This window comes from Prunus avium, chromosome 2, assembly GCF_965620075.1.
Source record: "Prunus avium chromosome 2, drPruAviu1.hap1.1, whole genome shotgun sequence".
NCBI lineage: Eukaryota > Viridiplantae > Streptophyta > Magnoliopsida > Rosales > Rosaceae > Prunus > Prunus avium.
The window spans coordinates 2833600-2853234 of record NC_142285.1 but is presented as its reverse complement, the minus strand read 5'-3'; the positions used below and the strand labels follow the sequence as shown (position 1 = coordinate 2853234).

General features: G+C 41.1%; 2 protein-coding genes across 3 annotated transcripts; both read right to left on the bottom strand.

The window, feature by feature from the left end:
• Nucleotides 1-9112: 9112 nt before the first annotated feature.
• LOC110745657 (uncharacterized) lies at nt 9113-10234 on the bottom strand. Its single transcript, XM_021945778.2, has one exon. It carries the CDS (start codon nt 10232-10234, stop codon nt 9113-9115), a length of 1122 nt encoding a protein of 373 aa, XP_021801470.2.
• Nucleotides 10235-14903: 4669 nt separating this feature from the next.
• Nucleotides 14904-18876, bottom strand: LOC110745656 (putative disease resistance protein At3g14460). 2 transcript variants are annotated; one of them, XM_088247828.1, is made up of 4 exons: nt 16495-18876; nt 15617-16425; nt 15417-15491; nt 14904-15154 (listed from the first exon to the last, which is right to left on the bottom strand). In XM_088247828.1, the coding sequence occupies exons 1-4, from the start codon at nt 18472-18474 to the stop codon at nt 15106-15108; spliced, it is 2913 nt and encodes a 970-aa protein (XP_088103954.1). In that variant the 5' UTR covers nt 18475-18876; the 3' UTR covers nt 14904-15105. The 2 variants fall into 2 exon arrangements, with proteins under 2 accessions (XP_088103954.1, XP_088103953.1); XM_088247827.1 differs by having other exon boundaries at nt 15617-18874.
• Nucleotides 18877-19635: the final 759 nt, after the last annotated feature.

The following is a 19635-nucleotide window of genomic DNA, read 5'->3' as shown; positions in this document are numbered from 1 at the left end:
GCAGCAAGCTCACTCCGACAGATCATCTGCATGTGGCACAGAGGTCTGATAAGGCAGCGGTAGAGGAGTCCCACAATTTAACTGTGCTCCACGCGGTCTCCGCTACCAATTTGGGCATGCGATTACTGGCGAGGACAAGGGAGTGTGCCGCGATGAGCGAGGAAATAGCTTCCTTGAAGGCTATGGTGGCGGACTTGCAGAAGCGGCTCTACTGTGCCAATCAGCACGTGGAAGCACTGCAGAGAAAAAATGAGGACCATGTGGAGTTGCTGCAGATTCTACAAGTGCGAGAAAATAGAGGCAAGCCATGATGATGATGGAGATGAAGAAGATGAAGAAGATGATGATGAAGATGATGATGATGTTGTTATTTTGTTATTTTGTTTTTTTGTTTTTGTTTTTTTTGTTTTTTTTTGTTTTTTTTTTTTTTATGCAATGTTTGAATTGAAATAAAGTTTGTTTTTAACACTCAGAGAAAAAAAACTAACTAACTAACCATACCACGTAAATAAATACATAAACTAACTTAACAAAACAAAAACAAAGACTTAACAGAAAAGAAAACAAAGAAAATAAAAAAAAATTAAAAAAAAAAAAAATTAAAAAAACTTAATTTAAAAACACACGAATATACAAGCAACTCATGGATGACCAGTTAAGGGCCTCAGAAAACACAGCCAGGGGATCCGGGAAGGTTGGAGGGGTCACAATGGTCCCGCTTAAAACCCAAACTTCTTAGACACCGAAGGTGTCGCCTATAGAACTCCTAGACACTGTATTGACGGAAGTGCTCACTGGAGTTACCATAAGTCAGCTCATATGAAAAATCTTTTTAAAATTTTTAAGATAAGAAACAAAAACAAATAAAGATAAAATGGAACAACAAACCATAAACGAAAATGAACTAAGTACTCTAAACAAATTCAAACAAACAACATAAATTGTTGTACTAAAAGAAACAAACCAATAAACCAAAGAAAAACACAAACAGCACTTTCTATCACCCGTTTATCACCATTTGGACAGATTCGTTATTAAGCTATCATAAATTGCTAAAACAAACACACAAACTTGAAATGGAATTAAAAGGATTAAGAAATAAAAACTAAAATGAAAAGGAAAATCAACACACATCCAATTCCATGCTTCAAAGCAACAAGCACCAATGGGTTGTGTAAGCTGGGACTTAAACCCAGTTCTCTTGCTTGTTGGGCAATTGTCCTTTTCTGTTGGACTACAAACACAACTTGTCCATTAACGTCATTAACTTTAAAACTTGAAATTGTCTAGAAAAACATGAAAATGAAAAATAAAAATAAAACAAGTAGGGAAAAGAAATAGAACCAAACTATGTTGCCAATCCCCGGCAACGGCGCCAAAAACTTGTTGTGTGGATTTCAGCTGCACCAAAATGCATTCAGTTGCATCCTCAACTTGTGATACTCGCAAGTGCACGAGCCGTTCGGTAGTATAGCGTATGTAAGTGCGAGGTCGATCCCACGAGGATTGGTGATTGAATGATCCAATTCATTTTCCCTACACAAAACAGAAATGAAAAAAAAGGGAAATAAATAAAACAAGGAAGAAAGAAAATAACTAACTCAAGTAGATAAGTTCCCAAGTTCAATTAGATTAATGGATTGATTCTAGCTAAAGTATGATTAAGCCATGGTGTGTGGTCATAACCTTGTGTTCCTAATTCCCTAATTTGATCATTTGTTGTCTAACCTAAAATTAAGCATTAGGAACCCATTAAGCATAGAAGAACAATTTAAACAACCAAGCATGTATCTAATCCCTGTTGTCGAATGTCCATACATACTCTTCCTATTCATAGTTCAATTCGAATTAAAGCATGGTGTCTACTCTTAATTCAAACCAAGATAGCTAACATGCAAGCCTAAATGGTGATCAATCATTCAAACTAGCATATTAACTTATAAGCATAATGAATAAGAACAAAAACCATAATTGAAACTTGGAAACTTATCAAACTTGAATACTTAAGAAAGAATGTACATTACAAGAAAAATAAATTACAACTAAGAAAACATTAAAGAGAGACTAAGAGAACTTTGAGGAAGAAAGGAGAAGTGTTTGGGAAAAGTGTTTGAGGACATGGAGGCTTTTTGGAGAAGAAAGTAGAAGTAGAGAGTTGTTTGAGAAAGTGTTTGGAGAACATGGAGAATGTTTGTGAACTTGGAGACTTTGGGAACTTAGGGAGTGGAGAGAAAGGTGTTTGTGAAGTGTTTGAGACATGGAGAAGAAAATTTAGTAGAATGATCTTATTACAACAATTGAGAACTACAAAGGAAACTAAGAGAATTTGAGGGAGAGAAGGGAAGGGAGCTCTAGAGAAGTGTTTGAGAGCTCCCCCCCTTGGGGTGTTATTACAAGCTTAGAGAACTTCCCTATTTATAGGCCTAGGGGAAGTGAAAATCAGAATTCAATAAGACTAATGCATACAACACTTGAATTATAAAATCTGAAATGGTTGATGCACTTGTATTAGAAAATCTTGAATTGGTTGATGCACTTCACCACTAAATCCCACCAGCAGCCCTAGCTCATCTTCATGTCACCATGACCAAGCTTCCAACCAGAAATAATAGCTCATCCTGAGGTCAGCATGACCAGCAACTTCAAGGGCTTACGAATTGGGCTTCCCTTAAGCAAATTAAGACTTTAAGCACTCAAACTTGAAGTTCAGAATGTCTTCTTGCCAGCCATATATCATTTGGGCCAATCCAAGGTCGGAGGAGGAAGTTAAGGCCAAAACAAATTGCTAACTCATTTTCCGCGCTGATAAGATCCATCCTGAGCATGGTTCTGTGTTTGCTAGGTAACAGACTCCATATTTATCCAATGGGGCTGAATTTTGGATATGTTATATTACACACCCATTGGAACAACTTTCATGAAGAATGTGGCCTTATCCGAGCTATGTAGGTTGCTGAAACAAAGCTTGCAATATGACCTACGAAACTGGGCTGGCAGGGGACTATAGCCAAAATTGAGTTTGTCTTTAAGCTCTTCATCCATTCATCCAAATTAGGCCCTAACATGCATGGATTGAATCATTTACTATCCAAAGCCCTCATTATTACCTAAAACTCAATGAACTGAAAGATAAACACAAAAAGGATTAAAAGCACAAGTTTAACTCAAAAACATAACCAAATCATAAGCTAGAAGGGTACAAAATGATATGTAAATATGCACCGATCATTCACTACTTGTTGTATTCTCTTTTTGGTTCTGTCTTTGTTTTGATGTACTCAATTATCTTGGGTCATGTCTCGAGAATTCCAGACTCGCTTTATCAAGCGTTATGAATTATCCACTTGATTTGAAATTTAATCCTAATGTAAGTACCTGAGGCTTAAGGTGATAGTTTTTCAAACCTGGCCAAGATCCTCCCAGGGTGTATCGTCATTTTCAAGTTCAAAAAGCAAGGGATTGGATATCTATCGTCTCCTTATCAGGCATCCCTTACGTCTCTGGGTAAGCCTCTATATAAAGGGTAATTTGGTTTTCAAGTGAACATACCTATCCCATTCATGGCTCATAGACGCAAGCTAAAGTTCCACTTTCGTCTTTGCACAGATGTTCCAAAGAAGGGAGACTCTCCGAGGAGGAGGACTTCGTCTCTGTCAAGGAGGGAATCCCCTAAGCGAGATTCCAAGAGCCCTAATGGAATCATTGAGATATGCTCTCAAGATTCCTCTGCCGACTCCCCAGTGGATGTTTCAGATTACTCGGTGGTTCCCGACTCGTTCCTCGGGTCTAGGTCCCGATCCGGTGATACCAGAGGTGGAGGAAAGCCTACTATGAGAAAGAGCACCCCATGGGCGCGGGATGAAGCTGGTCCGTCTCGTGTTCCTAGCTGCTCCTGTCACTTCGACCATAACATTCTGCTAATGGAACATGACTTACTCAAGGAGGATCTAGCATGTGTTAGTGCCCAAGTGACTCGCCTTCGAAGTGATCTTGCTGATGCAGATCGTGCCTTGTCCGCCGCTCATTCCGACGGCATACGCGACGGTTTTAGACAGGGTATCCACCACTTCCGCATCAAGGCAAAAATGGTTTACCCTTACGTGGATTGGGATCGTCTCCCCTTGCCTTCAGACTAGCCCATGCTACTTATGGGTTCGCGCACTGTAGACTCAGTAGTTTTATGTACTTTCCAGCTTTGAATAATTCGAAGGCCTTCCTCCTATGAACGTTTCATGTTTTTCCCTTTTATGGTTATGGCCATAAAAGCCTAATGCTATCATTATGCTTAATCATGCGGTCTTCGACCTTGTCACATGCGTACTCTTATTTATGTTGCTTGATCTCTAACCATGTCACGGTCCCCGATCATGTTGTAATCTTTATGCGCGATTTCCAATCGCTTCTTCATGCGTTATCTTCGACCACGTCTTGATTGCAATCTTCAATCGTACTTTTTTTGCCTTTTGGCCAAGCACCTTCTGTGCCTATGGATTAGTATACGCATTTTCTAATTTACAAGGTCTTCGACCCTGTGGATTTAGGTGATGCTAATTTAAACAGACATGGCCTTCGACCAAACATTTCGAATGTGAAGAAAACATGTGTTCCATTAAGCGTTCATCGAACGATGAACAATTGAGGGAAAATTCATAAATGACAGAAAGATGAAAGCAACAAAGAAATCAAAACTATAAAATCAAATGAAATACTTTCTCAGATGAATTGCATTCCAAGGGCGTGGTACGTATTGACTGCTCTCGATATGCCTCAGCATATAGGCCCCTTTTCCATAAGCCTCCGTTACCTCGTACGGTCCTTCCAATGTCCGTCCAAATTTCCCTGCGTTTGGGTCCTTGGTGTTCTCCATGAACTTTCTTAGTACCCATTCGCCTACCTTGAATTTCCTCTGCCGTACTCGTTTATTGAAGTAATTGGCTGTCTGGTTCCGGTAGTTCACAAGTCGTAACGCCGTAGTTTCTCGCTGTTCTTCAAGCATGTCAAGGTTGTGAGCTAGCTATTGCTCATTATCATTGCTCTCTACCACCAATGTTCTGACTGTGGGTAGTCCAATTTTTGTGGGGATGACGCCTTCAGTTCCATAAGCCAAGGAAAAAGGGCTTTCGCCGGTTGGTTTCGGTTTGGTAGTACGGTATGCCCATAATACGTTTGGCAGTTCCTCTGACCATTTGCCTTTGCGTTGTTCAAGCCTTCTCTTCAAGCAATCAAATATCGTACGATTAATTTTCTCGGCTTGCCCTTTTCCCTGAGGATAACTTCGGGACGAGAACTGCTGAATGATCCCTTTTTCCTTGCAGTAACTTCTGAATTCACGGTTATCAAATTGGGTCCCGTTGTCCGTCACTATGGCCCTTGGTATCCCAAAGCGACAAATTATATTCCGCCATACGAATCTTACCACATCTGTTTGGGTCACTGTTTTGTAAGCCTCGGCTTCCACCCACTTGGTGAAGTAGTCAGTGGCCAAAAGGACGAACTTCTTGCCCCCCACTGCGGTGGGAAGTGGTCCCACGATGTCCATCCCCAATCGGGCGAATGGCCAAGGCCCTTCAACAAGGTTAAGTTCCTCGGCTCGTTGTCTGATAAAGGGCGCATGCCTTTGACATTTATCGCATTTCCGTGAAAATTGTTCTGCATCGCGGGCCATGTAAGGCCAAAAATATCCTTGAGTCAACGCTTTGTGGGCTAAGCTCCTCACACCCGTGTGGTTTCCACATGTCCCTTGGTGAATTTCTTTTAGCACCCATTTGGCTTCACGTGGATCGAGGTACCTGAGATACGGCCCTGAAAAAGACTTACGAAAAAGTGTATCATCTATAATGGCATACCTTGCGGCCTTTATTTGCAATTTCCTTGCCTCAATCGGGTCATTGGGTTGGGTTCCCTTCGTGAGATAGTTCATGATTGGAGTTATCCACGTTTCTTCTTTGGCATCAATCTGCATGACTCCAGGATCAATTGGTATACTGGGACTCAATAAGAGTCCCACTGGGGAGACCCTCATGTCTTCCACCGATGTTGATGCGGCGTCGGCCAAGCGATCTGCCTGAACGTTCATTTCTCTCGGTATCCGTTCAAACTCTATTTCTTCGAACCTGCTGGCTAAATCCTTTACCAACCGTTTATATACCCTCATTCGTTCATCCTTAGTCGCGTACTCTTTAGTTGTTTGGCCGACTATGAGGCGAGAATCGCTATGGACAACTAAGCGTTCCACTTTCAGCGTCCTAGCTAGTTGGAGTCCTAGCACTAGGGCTTCGTATTCCACCACGTTGTTTGAGGCGGGGAAGTCTAATCGAACGGAGTACTCCAGGTCCACTCCTTCAGGCGACGAGAGGACGATTCCTACTTCGGCTCCTGCCTGATTAGATGATCTGTCTACATACAATTCCCATTGGGCCTCGTCTGGGTTTGGTGCCTCCTTGGCCTCATCATGGTTTTCCTGCTGTTTGTTAGATGGATAACATTCCACTAGGAAATTGGCAATTACCTGGCCCTTCTGGGCTATCCGAGGTAGATATCTAATGTCGAACTACCCTGACGAAACACCGAATGCACACTTCTTCGAGTTAAGCCGCATGCGGTATCTTCTCAGTATATTGAAGACTTCTTCTAGGTGCCTGACATGTTGGGATTTTTCCTGGCTCTTGACGACCATGTCATCGATGTAAACCTCCATCGTTTTGCCGATCTGGCTTTTGAACATTTTGTTCACTAATCTTTGATATGTCGACCCTGAGTTCTTCAACCCGAATGGCATCACTGTGTAACAATACAAGCCTCGCTCTGTGATGAATGCCGTCTTTTTCTGGTCCTCAATTGCCATTGGGATTTGATTATATTGATCAGTTCACAATTGTATATCATTTTATACCCTTATAGCTTATGATTTAGTTATGTTTTTGAGTTAACCTTGTGCTTTTAACCTCTTTTGTGTTTGTCATTCAGTTCATTGAGCTCTAGGTACCACTTGAGGCATTTGAAGTAAAATGGTGAAAACAATGTGTAAAAACTGAAGACTGAGTTACAAATTCGTTTTGGACCTATTTTCTTCATCCGAGCTTGGATTGGGCCAATTCATGTGTGCTTGGAAAGAAGACATTCTGAACTTAAAGATGGACAACTCAAAGTCGACATTTGATTGATCCAAGCCCAATCCGTGAGCCCATCAAATTACACATCATGCTGACAGGAGGATGACCTAATTGTTGCTTGGTCATGATGAGGTAGGCATGAGCTATAGTTTCTGGTTGGAAGCTTGGTCATGCTGACATGATGATGAGCTATGGCTGCTGGTGGGATTTGTTGGTGAAGTGCAACAACCAATTCTGATTTTCTAATGCAAGTGTTGTCTGCATTAGCTATATTCAATTCTGATTTCTCACTCCCCTCTCCCTATAAATACCAATTCCATTCCTCATTCATGGTGTGCAAGCCTGGGATTCACAACCCCACAAAACCCTCTCCACCCATCCTCAATCACTCATATCTGGGATTCACAATCCCTCTCTTCCAATTCCTAGCAGACCATTCATCCCAACACAATCCCCTCTCAAACATTCATCAACCACTGCCTCATACACTTCTCCCACATATCACTCCATCCTCCACCATCCCATCATTTCCCAAACACAATCCATACAATCCACACCATCCACACCACTCTTCATCTCTGGTTGCAGCATACATGGTGGAAGCTGTGAGAAGCTCTTCAACAACATAATTCGTTCTTCACGGGTTTTTCTTACTCTCTCTCCATGTTTATTATGATTCAAATGTATTTTCCATTAATGGAGTGTAACTAATTACCATAACTAGGGTTTCAATGTAACCTGACAAGACAATTTCATGTTTTCAAGTTAATGTTACCCTTTGTTGATTACTTCTAATTTTCTGGTCTCATTCACTTGTTCTTAGTTGAATCTTTATGCATGTTTAAATAACTGGCCACTATGAACACATGCATGTTGGTTATCTAGTTCAAGTTTACATAAACACCATATGACTCTTGAACCGATTAGTAAATGAGTGGGTAATGCATTTAGGACAAACACCATGTTTAAATGTTTGCTTGGTTCCTTTGTGTTCTTCTTAAGCTTAATGGATTCAGATTCATAGCTTAGACTAAACACCATAGCTAAGTTGTGTTTTCTGAGTACTTGATTAAAACCAAACACCATATGGATAATCATACATAAGAAAGAACGAACTCCAGAAATTGAATTGATCAACTTAAATGCTTGTTAACTTGTTGCATGAAATTGGATTGTCATGGTGAAGTTGAAACCCTAGTGCTTGTCTCCTTTGTCTCTAATTTTTCTAAACATCTACTTACTGGTCACTTGCTATTTTGCATTCCAACAAACTCAACACAACTTCATTTAAATTCTATTTAGTCTTAGGGTTACTTGTGAGTCTAAGTAGTAGTAATAAGTGTTTTTCATCCAAGTCTCTGTGGAACGACCTCATGCTTGCATTCCTATACTACAATTGATTCGTGCACTTGCGAGAAATAGATAGAGTAAAATTTGTCCAACATATATCCCGAATAAGTGTCCAGGAATGAGAGAAGTTCATACTCGGCGGTAGCATCTACCATTTGATCGATCTTTGGTATCAGATAACAGTCTTTCGGGCACGCTTTATTCAGGTTGATGTAGTCTACGCACACGCGCCATCTCCCATCCGTTTTACTCACTACCACCACATTCGAGACCTAGGTCGGGCACCACACTTCTTAAATGAATCCTGCCTCGAGCAATCGCTCCACTTCATCGCTAATGATTTGGTTCCGCTGAGGTGTGAACCTCCTCTGCTTCTGCTGGTACGAGGGGTGGTTTGGGTCAACGTTCAACCAATGACACGCGATCTCCAGATCGATTCCTGGCATGTCTACATGTGACCACGCGAACATGTCCTTATTCTCTCTTAATAACTTCATTAGTTGTTTTACCTCATCTTCAGATATGAGGGAGCCCACCAACACTTTTCTATCAGGATAAGAAGGATCCAGAACTTCTTCCTTGAGTGGTTCGATCGTCGGAAGCTCTAAGTTATCCTCCTCCTCTTGTTTTGGTGGGTCCTCCGTTAATTGCTATAAATCCTCACTCTTCTGTGAAGTCGCAGCCTTAGGATTAGTTGCTATGCTGTAGCATCTTCTAGCCTCCACTTGATCCCCCTTGATATCAACTGTGGTTCTCCCATCCTCGGATATGCACCTCATCACTTGGCAACATGTCGATGCTTCTCCATCCATTCGATGAATCCAATTCCTTCTCATTATAGCATTATACGCGCTCGGCGCGTCCAAAACTATGAAAGTAACGAATAGGGTCTTACCTGCGACAATGACCGGCAGAGTCACATCTCCGATTGGTTGAACTTTCATCCCTTCAAATGCGTAGATCGGTGTTGGGTTTCGTTGAATCTCATTTTCATCCAACTTCATTCTCTTAAAGGTGCTCCAGAATAACACGTCTGCTCTACTTCCCCCGTCAATCATCACTCTTTTTACCATCAAATTGGCAACGCGGAGGGTCACCACTAGTGCGTCGTTATGAGGGAACTCAATTCCTTCCATGTCTTTCTGCGTGAATGAGATGACTCTAATCTTTTCCAGGGCTTTGGCAAATTCAGAGGCAAATGCGATCCCGTTTATGCGTCTCACCTTTTCAGTTTGTCTTTTTTCGAACCGAGATCGAGCCTCTTTTCCTTCCATGGGATTCGATCGACCATGGATGGTGTTGATCTCCAGCAGTTCTTCATTTGCGATATTTCCGGTCATTGTTTTTGACCCACCCTTTTCACTTGCCCTGTTCTCAGGTTCAGTGCGGTATTGGGATAACATTCCCTTCCTCAGCATTGCCTCCACCTGATACCCGAGACTTCGGCACTCATCAATAGTGTGTCCAAAGTGGTTATGATGGGCGCACATTTTGTTCCTGTCGCGCTTTTCTGGAGATTCGCGGATCGCAGGTGGTGTTCGGAATATACCTTTGCCCTTGTTCTCGTGAAAAAGTTTGGCTAAACTCACCGTGATCCTGGTGAAGGGTCTGCTCTGCTTAGGTCCATTGCTAAATTCTTGTTTTAAGGAATATCGCTTTGTCTCCGCCTTTTGCTCCGGTGGAGGCTTTGGGGTCGCAATGGTGGAAGTGGTGCGTTTTGACTGGGTGAGCTCTTCTTCTTCTAGTCTGATGATTCCATCCGCTAGGGCCATCACTTCCCTCATATCCACTGGTGGGGTCTTCACTAAAGACCTGTGCATTTTTTTTCTTCTGGTATGACTCCCTCAAGAAACGCCAGCGAAGCAATATGAGAATCACATTCCTCAAGAGTAGACATTTCCTCCGTAAAACGCCTCAAGTAGTCTTTAAGGCTTTCTCCGGTACTTTGCTTCGTGCTAAATAGGATCGTGACGTCCTTTCTTCTTTTTTGATTGCAAATGTACTGAGATATGAACATTTCACAGAGTTGGGTGAAACCGCCAATAGACCTTGGTTTCAGCTGTCTAAACCAAATTAGGGCCGATCCCGACAAGCTTGAGGGGAATAACTTACATAACAGGGCCTCGTCATCTCCTTTGAGCACCATTTGTTGTTGGAAATGATAGATGTGTTCAATGGGATCAGTCGTGCCCTCGAACAGCTTGAACTTGGGTTGGGTGAACTTAATTGGTTTCTTGGCTCTCATGATGTCTTCCGTGTATGGCGATTTGCAGATTCCTTTCGCCGCCTCCAGAGCTAATTCAGCGGGTGTTTGTGGCTTGTACCCTCTGACAATCTTCTCGATCTGATTGCACAAATCAGTGTCCTTCGCCCTTTTCTCCATTTTATGCAAGTCGAGATCTTTGTCTTGCTCTTCTGCCGTGGCCCTATCACGGACACTCGAGTGTGTGCTGCTGGAGGAGTTTCCCTCAGAGATTTCATGTCTCTGCTTCCTCTTGCCCTCTTTTGAGCCCTCAAGGCAAGCAGTGTTCTGCGCCTTCTCCAGAGCTTTCTCCACTACCTTTCTTGTCTCGCACAATTCTTTCATGATTTGCCTCAACTGGATAACAGCAAGGCTTGGTTCCTCATCCTGGGCGTTGGACTTTGCGCTTCTGGGTCGAGGAGTGGGCATCACATTCCCCGGGACGGAGGTGTTTTGAGTTCCTTGTGCAGGTTCAGTCATATTTATGATCAACATTGCGAGATTCCCACAGAAGGCGCCAACTGTTGGCGCAGGATTTCTTTCAAGAAGAAATACCTCCACAGGTTCTTGACTGAAGTCCGCACGCTTCCTTGGTTGAAAGAGAACTTCGAATTACATTCCCAAAATCGAATGATGGAAAGGGGGTGAGTAACTGCAAAAGACACTCCGATGCTCAAGTAAGTGTTTGTGCAACGTACTCTTAGTGTTCGGTTCAATTTCTAGTACCTTTGCTGGAGGTCTAGCTGGGTTTTTATAGCACTCCGAGATCGTGGGTTTACCCCACTTCCCTAGCTTTGCGCATCCCGTCCTCCACTTCATGGTAATGGGATCGAACGAGCAATTTGTGTCTCCCTTGTTCCGCACTCCTCTAATGGGAGGGAAGTTTGATCATCCCACGTCTTTTAGTTGTGGCATATGGGTTAGGCCATGATACGTTAGATTTGGTCCCCACAAGAAGTTTGCCTAATCAAGAAGTAAAAGCTCAAGCTTATTGGATTATTTCTTGTACAAAGCTATTCTAATTGAAACACAAGAGCTGATAGAATTCCTTATTATGTATGGATTGAAACAACCTAATCTAATGCAAACTGAACACTCGTGTGATTCTTGATGGGCAAGGCACTCGTGTGATGCATATAAATAGAGGTCCCTTCCCTTGCAGTCAAGACAAACTCAAACAATTTCTCACCCATCTAGAAAAAGAGTATCAAGGTGATGCATAAGTGAAGAAGATTCTTTATCAACACGATATCGGATCATGATTAGTTTTAGAGTTTAAAAGGTTAGTTAGGAGTTACATTAATTTGATGTGAAAGAACTAATTGATATTGATGAATATGTATCAGGAGAAAAAAAAACATAATATCATATCGTCTTTGTTTGAGTAAAATTCTACACGGGGAATATTCGAGGGTTGATTCCTTGGCTTTTGATCTTCCTTCTCTCTCTCTCGATCTCTGCAAAATAAATAGGAGTAAATAGACTACACCCGGGGGGTGTTGGCCAAAGGCCCTCCGTGAAGGGAATATTGTGGGAATGGTGTTGTGTAGAGATTTCTAAAAACTCTACAACCAAACTTTGAGAGTATAAATCACCTAGCAAGCCATATCTAATATGAAATCAAAGTATGAGCGAAAGCATTAAATAAATTAAGGATTCATGTAAGTCTCATTTGGTCCCAACTTTATAAGTCTACGAAAGTGTGCACCAAAGACTCTCTACATCCTATTTGAGAGAAAGATAAGATGTTCATACCCTTGGAGTGAATCTTGAAACCAAGAATGGTGTTCAAGTAGAGGAAGTGGTCCCTTTGTTGTTGGCTCTCCCTTTGATGTTGATTCTCCACCTTATAGCTCTCTAAATAGGTATAAAGATATGCACCTCCCCAAAGCTCTTCACCAAGAATTGAATGAGATGAGAGAATGAGTAGACAACAAGTGAAGAGTGGTGCTAGCACCCTCACTTGATGTGATAGATTGAAGGGGTTAGGGAGAGAGAGCTTGATGTTTTCTCTTTTCCAATTTCACCAACTTGAAAACCCTGGGATGATAGGATTCCATAGCTACACACTTATAGGATCAAAAATGTCACAAGAGTGACAAAAATGCCCCCCAAACCCTAGTTTAGCCACACCCCCCCTCCCTTGTGTGTCATCTTTTTCTATCTTGGTCCAACACATTAATCCTATAATGTGTCACATATGTGCCTAAGTCTATATGGTCAAATCCCTTTTGAATTTCCAAGTCATATGGGACCTTTAATTAAAGTTTCATAACTTTAATTGAATAATTAAATTAATCTAATCAATTTAATTACTCTAGTGACTTGACTAATTCAATCACTCACTTGTCTAATGAGTGTTGGTCCCGGTCATCCTTAGTTGACCGTGTCAAGTATTGGGTCAACCGTTTAACCTTTGACCTTTGAATTTTGACTTTGAGCTTTGACTTTCACATTGACTTTGACCAAGTCACAAAATCATTCATTCTCTTCATAATTTCCCAATCGATTCCTTTTTGATGTGCGATCTTATATGTTCTAATTAGCGAGGTTGTGGGTATAAATGATTCACTCTGAATCAAGTGTGTATGAATGTACTTAGCATGTTACATAGAAAAGCATAAGCTGATAATTGAGTTTTGACTCAATAGTGTGTCTAGTCTATTCTAATAGCCCAGCTCCAGCTCATGTTGCGTCCTTCTGTTTGATTATGTTTGATCTTGACATGGTTTTTTTAAAACTCACTCACACACACACACTTGCTTTTGTCCAACCGTATATTTGCGCTCTCCCTCACTCTCATCTCATGGAAGTTCAAACGGGCCTTAAGAGCAAAGTGCATGAATTTCTTCATAATTAATATCATTTTAGTCCACCAAGTCTCTTACAAAGTACGTATGGAGAACACAAATAAGTAAAAGCAAGTAATATTAGTAGCCGTTTTGTAACATCCCACATCTACCAACGGAGAGGGGGTGATGTGTCTTATATGTACATGCCCGCCTCCATCTAGCAAAAGGCCTTTTGGGATCTCACTGGTTTCGGAGTCATGGGAACTTCGAAGTTAAGCGAGTTGGAGCTAGAGCAATCCCAGGATGGGTGACTCATTGGGAAGTTGCTCGTGAGCTCCTAGAAACAAAATCGTGAGGACAGAGAGGGGGGCTCGAAGCGGACAATATCGTGCTACGGCGGAGCCGATCCGAGGTGTGACAATTTGGAATCAGAGCCACTCTGTCGTGTGGTGCGAGTGTGCCGACGAGGACGTCGGGTCCCTAAGGGGGTGGATTGTAACATCCCATATCGACCAACGGAGAGGGGGTGATGTGTCTTATATGTACATGCTCACCCTCATCTAGCAAGAGGCCTTTTGGGAGCTCACTGGCTTCGGAGTCATGAGAACTCCGAAGTTAAGCGAGTTGGGGCTAGAGCAATCCCAGGATGGGTGACCTACTGGGAAGTTGCTTGTGAGCTCCCAGAAACAAAACCGTGAGGGCAGAGAGGGGGGCCCGAAGCGGACAATATCGTGCTATGGCGGAGCCGATCTGGGGTGTGACACGTTTGGTGGTGTCAATATGACTGATTACAATTTCTGGGGAAAAAACAACCATTTGTAGCCTTTCTGGTTATGGAGAAGCTTTTCATCATATATAGTCTCCAACAACAATTATTTATGTGAAGCGTCACATACCACCATTATTACTAATATGGATGCAAGATGTCTAGCAAAATAAGGACCTTGCATAAAACATCGCCTATTTTATGGTTTAAAGAACAACGGTTGTAGTTGAAGTAGAACTAAGATAAATACATCAATGGCTATAAATTCTCTTACCTTACGTTTGGATAGAGGAAAATAACTCGGGATTTAGCTCAAAGTCGGGAATTGAAGAGTAGAAATTGATATTTCCTTCATCCAATAGGAGTGTTATGGAACTTACTCATTTCAACCTTGATTGTGAGTGGGTTCGAATAGAAAGGAAATGATCTATAGGAAGCCCTAGTTCTAGAATATGCTTAAAACTTAGCAAACAATAAAACAATAAAAATCATAGTTAAAATCATATCAAGAAAATAATATCCTACTTATTTTAAAAATATAAATTAAACAATAAATTAATATAAATCTGGCAAAGAATCCTTTGTGCTTCAAACTTAATCAAGCAACCCAAAAATCTCAATGGTACATCACTCAAATAGAATTTAGGGTTATGAATAATTCAGTATATTTCTATTCTTCTCATAAGGAGATATTTATAGTGATACAAATACAAGCCTATGTAAGAAGTAATTACAATAAGTAAAAAGGAAATAAATACAATCCCGATCAAACCGGTATTCCTATAATTACAAATCAATTATAATAAAGGTAATTGTTTATAATTCCTATTGTGATTCAGTGATTCACATCAACATCCTCCTTCTTCCCACCATAATTGACCCATATCTCGTCCTACATCACAGAGAATTTGGAAAAACATTGAAGTCAAGCAAACAAAGGGAAGAAAAATATGGCTAAAAGTTTTCTGATGAAGAAATATTACAAGGCAAACCAAGTGAGAAACGAAGTACTTTCTTTTACTATATATATTTCAAATGTTCTCCATTCAAAATTTGATGGCATGTTTGCAAGTGCCTATTTAGAAAGAGCCTTTTAAGTTTTCCCATTTCCTGGATTTAAAATATATCATAAAGAGAAATAAAGATGGATTTACCATGTACATGATAAATCGTTCTCGTCCAGCATGGGGGAGTCTTGCTTGAAGCAACTGTAGATGTAAAAGACCCACCTGGGAAACATACATTGTTGTAAAATCCAACTAAATTGAAGAAAACAAGAATATCTGAAAAATAATAAGACATTCTTATTTCATGGTACCCATTAAAGGTTGATGGTGTTTGAAATTTGAAGTACCTGGGGAGAGTTGGATATATCTTTATGCAAGGAATGTGGGATATTTTGTCCCAGTATCGTCCAAATACAACATATCTTTCCGACCAAGGTGTGACCCATAATATCTTTGGACACCCAGAGATATAAAATTCTGAAAGTGAAAGAGTCGGGCCCACTGGAATAGATGCCAGCTTTGGACAATTCCGGAGTCCAAGAGATTGAAGAGAGGTGAGGAATTGAAAGCCCTTGCTGCTCAGTTTCTTCAGATTTGGGAAGCCCCTAATTGAGAGATGAGTGAGAGATTCGGGGAGCAGCATCTCCATATCTATCTCTGTGTCTCCTTCGGGTGGAAACGACACCACATGTGGGTCTCCGCCATCGACGCACAATTCTGTAAGAGAGGTGAGCCTGTGCAACAACTCCCACAGCGGCTTACAATTCTTGATTCCGCAGATTGTAAGCGATGTTAGGTTGGGGGGAAAGGAAGTGAAATCTAAACCTTCACAACAATTAATACGCAAATCTTGAACAGAGTTGAGATTGCGCATGTTCGGTAACATCTCCAATTTGTTGCAATTTTGGATGTAGATTCCTCTCAGGCTGGAGGCGGCGGTTGTTGTTGGTGAAGACGAAGAACTATCCTCCTCTTTCTCTACTAATGATTTCAAACTTTTACACTGCCGTATCTCTGTTCTTCTTAGATTTGGGGGAATCTGGTATTTTGCAAAATACAGCAACGAATCACACTCCTCAATCCTTATGACTTCAAGGGAAGGAGGTAGACCAACATCTGGAAAAGAAACCAGACTTGAGCATCCAACTATTTTAAGGTCTCGAAGGGAAGGAGGCAGACCAACATCTGGAAAAGAAACCAGATTTGAGCATCCAACAATTTGAAGGTCTTGAAGAGCCGTTAGGTGATGCAACCCTTCTGGTACCTTCGAAAGACTTCCACACTTGTTTAATTCTAGATACTGAAGCTTGCAAGTCGATATTTGCAATTGCAGCAACTCCTCTGCTTCTTTTCCCAGCTTTTGAAGGAAGGAAGAGTTGCCTTCAATAACCAAACGATCAAGAGAAATCAAGTGTTGCAATACTCTATCCTCATTCTTCAGTGAAGATGTCAGCTCCTCACATCCGCCAATCCTCAAATCAGCAACCTTCCTTAATCCTTTGGTGAATTCCCCTGTTTGCAACCTCACCTCTGAAATATTTGAAAGTTTCAAGGAATTTAATAACTCAAACTCAACCCCACTCGTCTTCACCACCGCTTTGCAACCGTGGATGTATAGTACACCAATTTGTTTATAGTTGGAAATTGAAATCACCAATTCCTCGCATTCAGCAATTGTAAGTTTGGCTAATGAATCAAGGTTCTCGGGCACCTTACCCTCCAATTGAGGACAATTCGTGATTGAAAGAAACTTCAAGCAAGGAAAAACCTGATCTTGTGTGAAAGGAAGCCATTTCTTCCAGTTGTGCATCTCTGAAAACCAAAGATCCTCAAGCATGGGAAAAGGCAAGCTACTCTCTCCATAAAACTCAGGACCAACACTTTCCACTGCAGTCATTCCTATAATATAAAGCCTTTTGAGTGAAGGCAACTGTCCAAGTGGTGAATAAACGATCTCCAATCCATAGTAGATTTTACAGTTCTGACATTTTTTTAAGCTTACTTGAACCATAGTAGAGAATAAACGATCTCCAATCCATGCTGAAAACTTTAGTCCAGCATAACCCTTGATGTCCAGAAATTTGAGCATTCTATGAGGTTCTAATCTGTCAAGCACACCTAATTCTGTTTCTTGTGTGTTATCCGACCATTCTAGCACCAATTCATCTACAATCTCCTTGGATTTTAAGTCGGCCTTCCTTGCATCCTTAGCATCGATCACATTCTCTAATCTTGAGAGCCGCAATGTCCCTCGGAGATGGAATAGGGACCCTATCTCTCTTATACCCGATTGATCACTACCTTTACCCACCACAAAATTAGGCAAAGACTGCAGATTCGTCAACCGACCTAGTTGCAGAGGCATTGCTTTCAGTGAATATACATCTGAATTGTTGAGATGACGCAGATTCACTAGATTCCTCAAGTTGATAGGTAGTGCCTTCAAATAACAACAACCTTCCAATATCAATGTCTGTAAGTTGTAAAGAGTGGTCGTTGATTCAGGCAAACTCCTTATCTCTGTGCGAGAAAGATCAAGATACCGCAGATACTTCAATTTACCAATTGAATTTGGCAGCTCAGTTACTTGATAGCCATTGAAAGAAAGCACCCTCAAGTATTGCAATTTTGGCAATAAATCAAAAGTAACCTTACGACTTAGATAATTTGAAGGATAATCAACTGAAAGTGGTAGGAAGGTGCGCAAATGTTTCACTTCAGAAAATGCCTCAAATCTTTGAACCATGTCATACTTACCAGAAATGTAGGACGCATGGCGGGCCTTCGTAAAACATCCAAGCTGTACATGATCGCTATTCTGCTTATCCTCCAATCTAAAACAAATATCTCCTGCTGCCCACTGTGCCAAACCAACAACGAGGTCATGCATTACATATTTTGAATTGTTTTGGCTTGATTTCTGAAATAATGACCTCGATAAGAGCTCCTGAAAATAGTCAGTTCCTAAATCTTCCATTTGCTTATTATGTTCTGCTTGTGGTTGAATCAAACCCTCTGCCATCCACAGAAGAATCAATTGCTGCTCACTAAATTCATAGTCATTTTGAAGTATCGAACAATAGGCAAAGCATCTTTTCAAATGTGAAGGAAGATAGTGATAGCTTAATCTTAATACCGGAAGTATGTCACGCTCATTTGATAGACTCCATAATTTGTTGTTCAATATTTCCTCCCATTCATTCATCTCTTTACGAAGTGTTAATTATCGTTAATATATATTCGGAATAAGGTACTGCATACCTTGCGGAAGATTCCAAGTGAAAAACCGCTTGCAATTACTAGCCCACCGTGATGCTTCCACGTCACGAACACGCCAACAAGATTCTACACGTTCTTCGTCTCCAAGGTCGTTGGATTGGCTATGAAAGTTACTCCATTGATTCCACGTACCCAAGACCAAGGCTCTTGGTGAATTGCCTAAAGGAGAGTGTTTAGGGAGATATGAGGTTTCTCTCTTTGTGGGTGTAAAACTCACTACAACTCTTTGATATGCACTCACACTTCTTGTCTCACACACACCAACTTAGAGAGTATACACTAATGCTTCTCATCATCTCCTTCACTTGCACACACTCCATCTATTTATAGGAGTTGTTTTAGCTCATCTCAAGAGAGCATAAAACATGCACTAGTGCTTAAGTTGGTAGTGCACTAAAACAAGGTTTAGTGCCTTAAAACAAGGATTAGTGTAGTGCCATAAAACAAGGCTAAGTGCCTTAATTTGTGTAGTGCCATAAAACAAGGATTAGTGCATAATCATTGTTTTATTACATCTCCCATTCACCCACATAGGGTGTGATGACCTTGTTTTATTACATCTCCCACTCACCCACATAGGGTGTGATAACCTCACAATCATCTTAAACCTCTTGTATACACTCTTCTTCTCATACAGGAAATGGGTCGTGCGACCTTGCGAGAAAAACTTATAGCTACAAGAGCACATTTTATTAAGTCATCACCAAACTAATAAAAGTGCATCATTTGAAATCATCTCGTACATACCCCAGACTTATTCAGACTACACCGGTATCAGCACTCTTAACCCCTCATAAAAGCAGTGCTTCACCCCAAATATGTTTTGTACTCATGACATGTCATCAACAAATATGACATAGACGCTGGCCAGCTATGAGTCACAAAAACATGGTGTATTGTCGAACAGTCTTCCTTAAGCGCTTATATCAATCCAACTAGACTTAACTGCTTTCTTAGACATGCCCCTTGAGACCTTATAATTGATCCTAGGGAAACAAGCTAAAGTAGCAACATCAAGCATCCTCTTCATGACATAGGCTAAAGTCAACTAAGGGTACATTTTTAGGATCTTAATTAATGATCCAAG